Genomic DNA, 13,152 nt, shown 5'->3' with positions numbered 1-13,152 from the left:
GCTCCAGCACCTCAATGTCCTTCTTGTCATGAGGGGCCCAAAACTGAACACAGGATTCGAGGTGCGGCCTGACCAGTGCCGAGTACAGGGGCAAAGTTCCTGAGGATTTGGGGGAACAAGGAAATTTTGGACTCAAAATTTCACAGCTCAGCCCTGAGACCCCTGCAGAATAAATAAATACAGAAGGTAAGAGGAGGAGACCAGTCACAAGCTCTGGCTCAGTGCAATGCCCTGTCCTTCTCAGCTTTTTCCACATGCTCCCGTGGCCCCAGAAGGATACCTGAATCCTGTCACCAAGGGACAATATCTGAGAATGAAAAGGGACATTTGCTGTGACTGCTCATTCATTCCTTGACTTCTCTGCAAAACTGGTGCAGGTAGGAGCTAGGTACCTGCCACTCTTATTTTTGGGGGCTAGCATCCAGAAACTGGACAAGAGATGAACACGAATCCTGACAAATCCTTGCAACCACAGTAATTTTACTGAAAACTTGCTTGCTACTGCAAGGGCAACCATCACTCACCCAGTGTGTGCAAGCCTTCAAATGCAAGCTGCAGCCACCCTGCAGAGAGGAATGTCCTCCGGTTGGCTGCTGTAGCTTGAACACCAAGAGCACATCTAGTTGCCCATATGACCTCTGTGTGCAATCTCTGAACACAACCCGAGGGAGAAGAGATACCAGCACAAAATCCACCTGCAGGTACAGCACTTTTCTGACAGTTATGTACACCTTAAGTGCCGTGCAGCCCCTGCTCTAAATAAGACAGTTTCCTTCCACCGTGGGTTCGAATCTTTTTTCTACCCTATCTCCAGTACTTCATGTGGCAAATAAGAAATTCAATACAAACCCATTTCCTGAGACAGCCAGCTTTCCTGGGAAATGTCCTTCCCTCTTTGTACACTACTTTGAGAAATGTCTTTGTCATTAATGTAAGAACCCCCTTCCGCCAGCAGCTACCCTGAGCTAACACACATTAATTAATGACTAAGGAAGTGGCTGTATTCCCCTGTGCAACTTCATCAGCACCCGCTAAAGTTTATGGCAGAATTCCTACTCACTTCATTAGATGGAGGGTTCAGGTCCATAATATGTTTATCTTTTTAATTTTTTTTCTTTTTTTTCCATGCATACAGGAGGGAAAAATGAAGATAAATACAGAGCAAATGTTGCTTCAGCATTCATATCATAGAATCACAGAATCATTGAGGTTGGAAAAGACCTTTAAGATCATCGAGTCCAACCGTAAATTCAATACTGTTTGCACTGCAATGGTGTAGCTACATGTTTGCATCTCAGCCAGTGCTGCTGGACCCTCTTCAGACGAAGGATCTAAAGACATTTCCCAACCCTGTTTCAGCCAAGAATCGCACAAGTGACCTTGCAGTGACCTTGGATCCATGTGTTATCAGCATCCTTGGCGATGGCATCCTCTTTGAATGGATGAACATCTAGGCTGTACGCACAATTAAATTACTGGGAATTTTACTGCTAATTCCCTCAGGGCAGGAACAGGCCAAACATATTATCCTGGAAGCGAAAGGAAGACGTTTCAAGCCTCCTACACAAAGATAATAAATGAAGTTGAGAGAGTGGGAGCCGTTCACAAGCCCGTGAGGGGAGGCAAAAAAAAAGCCAGTGACGTAACAACGGCTGACGATCCCTCATCGGTGATATGGGTGCGTCCTGCCGGCTTTTCCCCATACAGGGGATTTTTAGCACCGGCAGAGCCCCTGCACACCATCGGGGCCGATTATTTTCAGAGTGTCCAATTTGGAGGCTGTTCACACTTGCAAAGGACCTTTCTCCCAGGGCGCTTAAGTACCAGTTAATTCCTGATACCTTGTGACTATCCTTGAGGGGAAAAGTCTTATCGCATTTCACAGCTGAGAAAACCACAGCGGAGAAGGGATGCGATTTGCACGAGGCAATGGCAGAGCCGGGAATCCCTATTCAAACTACAGGTCATGCGTTTTTCCTTTCAAATCAGATCTGCTTTTCCCTGTTTGCCTCTTTAACGATGTTCGGTTTGTTCTCTGCCTGGTCGGCAAGGAAAAGGAGAGCTGTCTGCAGGGCTTGGGGGACTATCAGCTGCGGAAAGCGATTTAAGACCTGGGCAGAGAGGGAGTTAGGCAATGCTGTGAAAACCCAGGCAGCAGCTGCAAATCCATTTCTCTAATCCACAAGCCCTGAGACCCAAATTCTGCCTCAGATCCCTTTCCACGTGGGCTGAGCTGGTCTGCTTCATGGGTGCAACTTCTAACATGCCGTTTCTCTTAACTTCAGCTATTTAACTCGATGATTTTATCACAAAGTGGGCTAAATCATCCTCTCCATGATCTCGCTCACATAATTATAGCAGTAGCCTAGGTGAATCAGTAGCCTGGTGTTTATAGGGCTAAAGATAGAGAAAAGAAACTCAGTTCTTGGACACTTCTCAATATCCCTGTATCCACCTTAAGCTCTCAGAAACGTTGGCCCGAGTTTTCCATCCTTGTGTAGGAGAGGGTGCGGGAGGAGCAAGTTTTGAGCACTGGTATAATTATCTCAGCTCTGTGATGTTTCCAGTAGCACTAATTTAATGAATGCTCAGGTTAACGACTCTGAAGATCGAAGCACTTATTAAATGCTGCTTTCAGCATTCAGCCTCCTGTATCCTGGTGGTGAAATACTTCTGATTAGCAACACACACCAGATACCTGCTCCTGCTCTTCAGTCTGAGTGCCAAGTTTCTGGACAGCAAAAAAACTAAAAATAGCATCTTTGCTTCTGTTGCATGTTCTTTGTCAACTAGAAGATGCATGAAAAGGAACCACATCAAATCAGGTCCGGTGCTAAATTCATGTCTTCCACAACTGCATGTTAATCCTCCCATTAGGAGAGGTGAGAGCAATGATATATTCGCTGATAAATAGTTCTGGCTTGTATAAAAACTGTCACCGACTAACAAGGCGCCTTGTTCACTGAAGCTGATCAAAAGTTTCATCCTTTTCACCGCGGCCAAAGCCTTTTTGTGAACACCAGGAGCCTTTCTGTTGACTTTAGTGGGCTTTGGATCAAGAGTGTAATCTTCTTCCTTTCGTATTTGTATTCGTGTCTGCAACATGGTAATTGATCGGAACGAACACCTTCAGCCACATAAATCTTCTTAGGTGGGAGAAGCTCTGGGGGAGGAAGAACAACCCATCTGATACTCATTAGGTGGATACACAATCCTTGCAAGTCATTGCTGGTTTCACATTGGTAAGCTCTGTGTAAATTGGAGAGAATCAGCATGTGAATAACAACACTTGCCATTAGAGCTGCCCCGGCTGCACGAAGTAAAGGCTTTTGCAAACAGATGATTTCTTCAGTTACTTCACCGTGAACAAGCTGTCTTCAGAGACAGGTGGAAGGAAGGAGGCTATGGCCCTTTTTTAGCATGCAGGTATCAAAAATGAACCAGGTAACACAGGGCACCTGGACTCCTTTCATGGGATCCCTCTGAGATCTCAGTTGAGAGCCTTCAGCTACTCTCTCCCTCCGTCCCCTTGCTGGAAAATGGGACAACAAGACCGCTCTACTCCATCCACACAGATGTCAGCAGGGTCCATTAGTAACTATGGTGGCAGGGACTTAAAGGCAGTTATAATGCATCTGGCCAAAGCCCCATGTGGCCCAGACTCCTGTCTCTGACAGTCATCTGCAGCAAGTGCTCAGGGAAGGAGAATGAGAAACAGGGCAAGTATTTACAGAGTTGTATTTACATCACAGTGGTTAATAGCCTTAGAGAGATCTTCATCCAGGAAGTTATCTAATTGCTTTTTGAATCCATTTATCCCTTAGGATAAATACCCACAATATCCTGGTCAGTGACTTCCATAGTTTAATTATCTGTTGGATGAAAAAACACTTCCTTCTCTTTGTTTTAAATCTGCTGCCTGATACGGCCATCTGACATCCCCTCCTTCATGTGTTTCGAACAGTAGTGACAAGAGGACAGCTCCTGACTGTCCTCTCCTTGCTGCCTTTGGAAATCTGTGTCATATCCCCATCACACATCTCTTTTACAAGCCTCAGAGTCCTGCTCTGTTATTCCTCTTTCTGCCAGATGCCATTCCGTGTCCCTGTTCATCCTTCCTACTCTTCTCCTTTCTAAAACTACTACTCCTTTCTCAGGTGGGGTGGACGGGAATCGCACACCGCACACAAGACGTAGGCTCCCAAGATTAGTGCCCTGGCACAACACGCACTTGCTTTGCTACCTATTCCTTTCCTAATAATTCATAATGCTCTCGTTGCCTTTTTGACCTCCACGGAGCCTTGTGCTGATGTTTTTGAAGGAGTTACTCCAAGACCCTTCTTACATGGTAATAGTTAATTTAGAGCCTATTATTGTGTGCATACAGCTGGAGTTGCTTCTCCCTATATGCATTACTTTGCCTTTATCAACAGTGAACTGCATCTGCTGCTTTAACTCCAGTCACTCAGAATAATGAGATCCTGCTGCTCCTCTGCACAGTCAGTTCTAACTCTGACCATTCTGAATAATGCTGTGGCATCGGCCAACTTGGTCATCTCAGCATTTGCCCTCCTTGAACATCACAACTCCTTGCACAGATGCCAACACAATTCCCCTTGTAAGCCCTTTCTCCAGTCAAATTCTTCCTCCATGTTGCCTCCCTTTCAAACCAAAGCCCTTCTACTTCATGACAGTTCAGTTTCTCCACGAGTCTTTGGTAAGAAATCTTGTTAAAAGAGTTTTGGAAATCTCAGCAGTTGTATCAGCTGGATCACCCTCTGCCACATGCTTGTCGACTCCTTCAAAGAATTTAAATCTGCCTGTGAGTCATGACTTTCCCTTAAAGCCGCGCTGACTCACTGTAATTGAATGAGAAGTGGCTCCTCTGAGTCATCACACCCATTCCCCCACCCCGAGAGCAAGCAGGCAGTAGGTTTTTGTTTTCAGCTGGATCCAGAGAGCTTCTGCTCCCCACAGCTTCACTCACCAGGCACACAAAGTAATGCTGAACCCCCTTGCTGCAAACCAAACAGCTTCAGTTTGAGGGACCAAGAGCTACAACCCAGAGGAAGAAAGCAGAAGAGGCATGCGACATCATCAACATCCCAGGTCCTTGCAATAGGAAGGAATGTTTTTGACAGAATAAAGAATTAAGCCACCGCAGCCGGAATGTGTTCACTTGTCTGCCCATATCATAAAATGATAAAATGATGAAAGCCCTATAAAGCCATGGGACACAGGAAAAGTGTTCTGATTCTTATGAGCTGCACATCAAAGCACCCTTCAGAAGCAAATTTAAGAGACTGCAAATGCAGAAAAGCTTTTCTACTGCTTTGTTCTGGGGCTTCCCAGGATACCTTCCTACTTAAACCAAGCTGTCCCTTAGGGAAAAAAACCCACTCCATCATGTTAGCAACAGTTCAGTGATGGAGAATCCACCACAAGGATGGAGAGTGGATCACTCTCTTCAATATTAAGGCAAGGTACAATAGTGAAGTGATTTTGTGTAGTTAGTAATAACTTTGAACTGAAATGTGGTTAGCTTTGACTCCTGGCCCCCAGGAGACCTTTGTCTGATAGGCAGAAGAGCCTATAACCTCAGACCTCATACAGATACTCTCCATCCATACAGAATGCAATCAGGCCATCTTCTATCCACCTCCGTTCAGATATTTTGAACAGCCTGAAGGATTCACCAGGCTTCCCTGGTTTGTGACCTTTTTCTTGCATCTCTGATAATTTACCTGTATGGACCCAATTTTCATTTGCAGAATTTTTCTTTAAAAAAATTCTATTTTACAAGTCTTCCTTTGCAGTTTTGGAGCCACGTTAGCGTCAGTAAAAGGATGCAAGAGCTTATAAAAGGATGCAAGAACTTATAAAAGGATTCAAGAGCTTTCGTCACTTCTGCACGGTTTTAGCACTCTCACGCATAGACGAAGTGAGGGTGCGGGGGGTGAGTTCAGCTCCAGACTGATCACCTCTCCTTGGTGTTTCCAGTGCAAGTGTCAAGCTCCCATTGCAGTCACATAAACTGGCGCTGGGGCATGGTTTGAGATGGGGGCAGTGGGATGCCAGGGGGATATCCTGGGATATCTAAAATAGCACTGGAAACTTAGATGTAGGCAACTGTCCTGCCTTGGAGCCATGTGTCTCCCTGTGAGCTAGACACCTTGGGCTTGCTTTTAGTTAATGGGGAGCAATAAGCACTCGTACAAGGATTTATCTCATTTTAAATAAATGGTTAAGACAGGCTCAATGAATTACATGTCGGAAGTGCTTTTTTTCTCCCTGTTGATGGAAAGATGATTCGGTAGATGCAGATGGCTATAGAAAAGACATTTGTATCTGGCCGGATAAATCCCACCCAGGGTTGTGCAACAACTACTGCTATCACTATAGCTATGAGGGGTGAGAGCCCTGAGCACCCCAGATGCTGTAAAGGGCATTTGCCCTTTCCAAACTGCTGACAGCATATGTGGGCAGGACAGGAATGAGATCCTCCTCTGCCTTTTTCATAGAACTAAAGAAATGAAAACCCAGAGCCCTAGCTGCATCCTAGCATCATTTCAGATATTTATCAGAGATGGCCAAGATCACCTCCTGCTACAGTCAGTGGAAAGGGGTAGATACCTTCAGCCCATGACTCCAACCAGTCTTACACCAGGGGACGGTGTAGGGCACGGTGAAGCTGAGCTGGAACCACCCCACTGCGGGTTTGTGGCCACACAATGATTCCTTCCCCTGAAAGTCAGGCCAGGGCTGGGCCCCCCTTCATCTGCTGCTGACCTGAACTGTACGTGAACTGTGACTTCCAGCTGAACACACTCTGTCCTAATGACCACATCGCAGAGCTACCCCCACAGACCTCCTTTGCAGAAACTCTCTGAAATATAATTGGGCCATTTACTGAATTTTGTCTGGATAGGCAGGACACTGAAGAGGCATTTGCTTTGTGAGTCCCTTATACTCTAATTGTTGTTCAAGTTACCATTGCATCAGAGGCTAACAAAAGATGCTTAAGAAAACAAGGAATTAGACATCAATTGTGGTTCATAGGGTCATGGAAGAAATGTAGCACACAAAAAAATAACACATAGGCCATCTCTAGTGTTTGTTCTTTGGCACTTCTACCCCATGAACATCCATTAATGCTAATGTTTGTGACTAAATAGAACTATAAGTCAATTACAGATCCTATTAGTGTTAATTCACAGTCAATCTATATATTTGTCTGCAGAACCGCTAGGGAATTGGTATACAATAGATTTTTCTTTTTAAGTGAATGGATTTTTTTTGAAGTACAAATACTCACCAGCTCTGCTATTCAATCTCCTTGAGTTATTATAAGAATATAGTCAGTGATCCACAAATTAGTCTTGTCTCATACTAGTACAATGGTGAAATGTCTGAGCCTTTCTATTCATGTCCTCTTGCCACATGGGGATATTAAGGTGGTGGTCAATAGGATAAAACTTCTACATGATGCCTAGGTGAAGATATCTGTGTGGCTTTAGTTACTCATAAAAAACAGCTTGCTGCAACGGGAAAAATCTAGCACACAAATGGCAGGCAGTGTGCAAAGACCTAGGATGGTAATCCTTTGGATCCAGATTAGGAACATGGGGACCTACAACCTCGGGTCTAGATGGAACTTGCCCATCTTAACCTGGCTCCAGACATGAACAAATGTATCTTGATTCTCAGCAAAGCTCAGGTAAGATTAACATAAGGCTTTTGTCTACTTCATGTCCAGACAGATCATGCATCTGTGCAATGCATGGCTTCCAGGTTTACTGTGACCACCAGCAAGCTCAGCATCTCCAGGGCTTGTTCCCTGACCAGGGGTGTCTGCTTTGCCTGCGCTGCTGCTCCTTCCTGGCCTCTAAACTGGGGTGCCAAGATCCAAAGTGATCCTGCCCCATCCCTGTAAACATTCAAGGTCAGCTTGGACGGGGCTCTGAGCAACCTGATCTAGTGGAAGATGTCCCTGCTCATTGCAGGGGGTTTAGACTAGATGACCTTTAAAGATCCCTTCCAAGGCAAACTATTCTATGGTTCTATGGTTCTGTGGTTCTATGGTTCTATAATTCTATGATTGTGCTGTGGGTGGCTCCTGACCCATGCAAAAGCTTGAGCTGTGTCTGGAAATCATCCAGGAGACAGCTAGCTGGCATAGACGAAAACCGTGCCCAGGGCTGCTCTACCTCCTTTACAGTGCTGAGTTTGTAAAGGACTTAAGTATTTTGAAATCTGGCCTCATTCTCATTTGACACAAACCCCATAATCTTTATAGACATACGTAGCTTGATAGATTGCACTGTCTACAGTGTGCCTCGCTATCTGCCCGGGGCAGATGAATTGGGTGTCCAGTGGTCCATGCTGCAGAGCAAGCATCAGGTTTGGACCTGCTCTCCCAGTTCATTACCAGGCAGCCTACTATGGGCAAGCCACCAGATTTCTGAACCCGCCTAGCAAAGCCAAAATGTGCCCTACCTGACTTCAATCAGCGCTTCCCAGCAAAGCATCCACCAGCAAAATGCTTCCCCTCCAACAAATTAACAAATTCTGATGAAGTCATGTCACCTGTTTCTCTCCTGAAGAGCTCCACTTCTAGCCTAGGGTGTGGTTTTGTCTTGCTCTTGTTATTTCAGGTTGCAAGACATTTCTGCCTGGTCAAGTTTCCACTAAAAGTGGGCAGTTGCTGGGTTGTGAGCATTATCACACATGCAATCGTTGTGTACTTCCACTGCTTGGAAATCTCACATTTCTAGTTCATTTCTCAAACGACTCTAACATTATTGTAGATCAAAATAGCACCCTCATCAGCTTTCTGAATACAGGAGATTCATTTTGTTGAGGTACAAGTGTTCTCGCTATTTCACCAGCATAATTCAGCTGCAGAACTTAAGGCTGGGCTGGGAAGTGCATTCTTTAATCATGTTAATGTTATCCTGTGGCAGTTTTCTTTTTAAAATTTTTGATTGAATTTAATGGAGGTGAAAGTCACTAGATGAATGGTTTCAGAGACAGATGCTCTCTGGCTAATCAAAGAATGATTTTGCAAAGCAAAGCAAAACTTCGCCTCCGCTACCCAGCTACGGCCCAGATGGCAATGGCTTTGCAGTCCACGATCCCTGTACCCGCTGCCTTTGCCTGAAGGACAGGGGATCTCTCTCTGTCCTGGGTGTTGGTTTAGTTCCCTCAATGAATGATTCCTACAGGATGAAGCTGTGTGTACATGTCTGCCCATCTGTCCCCCTGCAAATATATGCACACGTCTAAGAAAACCCTTGCCCAGCAGAGGACAGAGACCTTAGTCCTAAAGCTGAGGCTGCAGGGAGAGCTCAGTCCTTACCAGGCACTCAGAGGAGAGGTTGGAGGTTGGACGCTGTGAAAGAAAAGGTGATTTTTGGCTTGCAGACTTTGTTTGACATCAGGACATAGATCCTGCGGATGGAGTATGTTCTGAGGGCACAAGTTCTGAGTGAGGTTTTCCCATATCTGGGTGTTTGTGTCAGCTCTCTCCCCTTGGCAGTCCCTGATATCAAATACTGCTTGAACTCTATAATTTAGCTTCAAAAGCCCATCATCCTACATCACTAACTCATTGCAATAGGATGGCAGCCACAGACCAAACTGCCATGTTATCAAAGGACATTTGTATCAGAGCCAAGATCTCACCTGAGAAAGGTTTCTAATATTCAAGTTAAACATACTGGACTCAATTTCCCACCCAATTCTTTTGCTTTGACCTTCCTGGACAAACTTTTGTGTCTCCTTTCATTATTTAATCTAGCAATAGAGCAGCATGGCCCAGCCCAGGGCTGAGGGGACGCAGCCCATGCTGTGCTGAGCCCTCTCCGCAGGGACAGGAGACCTCTCCTCCCATCGCTCCCACCACTGCACAGCTTGGCCACAGCAAACACTGGGTTTTTCAATTTGCTGTGAGATAAAAGTCCAAATTCCTCTGCCCAGAGCCATCCAAAACTGTTTCCCATCCAAGGGGACTTGTTGGGAACTACTCTTGTCCCTTGCTCTCCTTTCAGCTCGTCGTTTCCCTTGCGGAGCTCCTGTTCCTTTCTCTGTGGGGAGGGAATCGGAGCGGGGGGGAGAGTGTGAGGAGAGGCCCGTCTGCTCAGCAAGGTGTTTTGTTTCCAGCACCACCACTGCTTTCCGACCCCAAGAGTCCTGCAGCCCCCCTGCCCAGGTCAATATGCCTTTGCAGGTAGTTCCTTGGCCCCTGAGCATCCTGCCCTGGCCTCCTGCAAAGAAGCTTTAGCAACCGCAGGAAGCCGTGGGCAGGATCAATGTTCATTCCTGAAGCGAAGGAGCTTCTCCTCCAATGTCTCTGTGCCCCCGTAGGCAGCGTGGCCGTCCGGGAGCCCATTTAATTTACCTGGCAGGTGCCTCTTTCTCCTTTCTCCAGCTCAGCACACAGCATGTTCTCCATTAGCTGTGGGATCCGCTCCAAGCATTGCTCCCTGCTGATGAGCTTCATCCGCGCTTTCTGCAGCACGTGGGACGCTGGCACCGCAACCGCTAACCAGCAAGTGAGAAGAGAACGATTAACAAACCCCGCAGAACTGCGCAGACTTGTAAGGGTAAAACCGCAGCTGGAGACTAGCCCTTGGGACTGCTCCCGGCTGAATTTGTAAGGCATCTCAGGGCAAGAGGGTCTCAGGGAACACCTGTGTGGTCTTGGGGTCATGGGGGCTTACAGGGGCTGTCCAAATATTAGCAAAGATAAGTTTGTGCTCTTGACTTTATGCCAGCTTAGGAGGTGGGTAGGTAGGTAGACAGGGAGGAGGTGTTAATGGGCAAAGCTGAAATCCTGGGGAGTGGAGGCTTGCTAAATAGGATTTTAAAAAAACGTTTTTGTAGATGAACTCTGGGATGCAGTACAGCTGGACGACCCCAAAGGGTCGGCTTATCCTGTTGGTCTTGGTGATGACCTGAGATGAGCTGCACTGCACATCTTGTGTTTCTCACTCATGTTTCTGGGGAACTCCGTTTGAGGGACTCTTCATGGGGTCCTGTGAGAGCCCTGCAGAGGAAAGTCTGCTGAGCTTTCCCCAGAACAGATGATCTTGTTATCCCCATGCTTTGGGGGGACTGTGAGGTCGTGCCTCACCCAGGGACCAGCTGTGTCTCTCACAGAGTGGCTCTCAGGATGGCAGTACACAATGGAAATAACTGCTTTATTCTTCCCTTGAGATGGAAATAACAAGAAATCGCAGCAGGCACCAGCAAGTGACAAAAAGACTGCAAATATGCAGGGCTACTTGGAAAACCCACTCATTTCACCCATGTTTCTCTTCAAAGTGAACTTGAGTCTGAAGGATAAAACTGACTTTTGGAGGATGTTGCTGCTGGGGAGGAGAACTACAGACTTTCAGAAACTCATTCCTTCTTCCGTATTTCCCTGAGCTAAATCCTCCCAGCACCTTCGGGAAGGTGGGACTCAAAGGTAAGATCTAAAAGATAGAAAGTTTTCAGGTCCCTTTCCCAGCTAAGATGGGGACGCTCCATGGAAGCATCCACAGATTAAAATGCTTTGATGTAGGTATCTGCAAGGATGCAAGTGGATGGTTCCACTTGAGGTCTAATTGACTGCAGTCATAGAATCATAGAATCATTTAGGTTGGAAAAGACCCTTAAGATCATCAAGTCCAACTGTTAACCTAACACACCACTAAACCATGTCCCTAAGCGCCTCATCTACACGTCTTTTAAATACCTCCAGGGATGGGGACTCCACCACTTCCCTGGGCAGCCTGTTCCAAGGCCTAACAACCCTTTCGGTGAAGAATTTTTTCCTAATGTCCAGTCTAAACCTCCCCTGGTGCAACTTGAGGCCATTTCCTCTCGTCCTATCGCTTGTTACTTGGCAGAAAAGACCAACCCCCACCTCGCTACAACCTCCTTTTAGGTAGTTGTAGAGCGCGATGAGGTCTCCCCTCAGCCTCCTCTTCTCCAGGCTAAACAGCCCCAGTTCCCTCAGCCGCTCCTCATCAGACTTGTGCTCCAGGCCCTTCACCAGCTTCGTTGCCCTTCTCTGGACACGCTCCAGCACCTCAATGTCCTTCTTGTAGTGAGGGGCCCAAAACTGAACACAGGATTCGAGGTGCGGCCTCACCAGGGCCGAGTCCAGGGGCACGATCACCTCCCTCCTCCTGCTGGCCACACTAGTTCTGATACAGGCCAGGATGCTGTTGGCCTTGGCCACCTGGGCGCACTGCAGGCTCATATTCGAAGGGGAGTCAAGTGAGTGCCACCTGAGGTGCCAGCTGAGAGATGTCCACCTAAAAAATACTGATAAGAGATGAGAAATGACCCATTTTCCCCCGCCGAGGAATAATGCCTCCTACTTTTTGGTATGGCCCATATTACACCATCGCACATCCCTCTCACCAAACTCAGCTTCTGCTGTTTTTCTTCTGAAACATCTCCCAGGCAGAAGGGATGTGTGCCAGGGCTGAGTGCATTGACCTCCCGCAGGGTGCAATTTGGAGAGCAGAGGCAATGCCAACTGAGCCCACACAGCAGCATGAGACCGCTCTCCGGAGCCACGCCATGCTTCTTGCAAAGAGACTAGCTAAAGAGAAATCCTGCCAAGCCGCTGTGACTCTGCAGCAGCCCCCTGCTTTTCTGTTTCTAAGAGCACGTTACCTTGGTGAAATGGGAGAGTTTCACAACTGTAACGCAGTGTTGTGTTGTGTATTACTGTTACGTGAGGCAAATGAAGCCTAAGAAGGAAAATGCAGAGTTTCAGAGAGGAGACAGTAACCCTACAGAGCAGAATAGCAAGGATTAAATGGGACATTCGCTTACTACACCCTAGGAAGGACTGTTAAAGCCGCAAGGCACCACCCTGCCCACTCCGTCCCAATTACCTCTTTCCAATGATGAAATCGCTCATTAGCTATTTAGTGACATTTGTTCAGGATAGACGTTTTGGGTCACAATCAGTGCTGGAGCTACTTTCATTAGGGCTTAAACGAGAGCAATTAGCAATAGCAATCTGCTGTTCTAAATGGGTGAAGAAGAGGGGTAGCCTGTACCATTGAATCAATCTGGTTCATGGAGGCATTAAGCCAAAGACAACCCTAGACCTCCATTTAGCGGCAGCTCTGACTCAGCGTGGGCAGG

The 13,152-nt window shown here is 46.8% G+C and overlaps 1 protein-coding gene across 1 annotated transcript in view; it reads right to left on the bottom strand.

The window, feature by feature from the left end:
- LOC104079107 (serine protease 55-like) overlaps positions 1–12,250 on the bottom strand; it is a 13,328-nt gene extending 1,078 nt beyond the window's left edge. Inside the window, exons 1-2 of the mRNA XM_009581015.1 lie at positions 12,202–12,250; positions 10,400–10,542 (exon numbers count right to left, since the gene is read on the bottom strand). Of these exons, the coding sequence (XP_009579310.1) occupies positions 10,400–10,542; positions 12,202–12,250 (192 nt within the window). The remainder of the gene's footprint in view (positions 1–10,399; positions 10,543–12,201) is intronic.
- Positions 12,251–13,152: the final 902 nt, after the last annotated feature.

Source organism: Fulmarus glacialis, unplaced genomic scaffold, assembly GCF_000690835.1.
Source record: "Fulmarus glacialis isolate BGI_N327 unplaced genomic scaffold, ASM69083v1 scaffold6077, whole genome shotgun sequence".
NCBI classification, from domain to species: domain Eukaryota; kingdom Metazoa; phylum Chordata; class Aves; order Procellariiformes; family Procellariidae; genus Fulmarus; species Fulmarus glacialis.
This window is presented reverse-complemented; position numbering and strand designations above follow the sequence as displayed.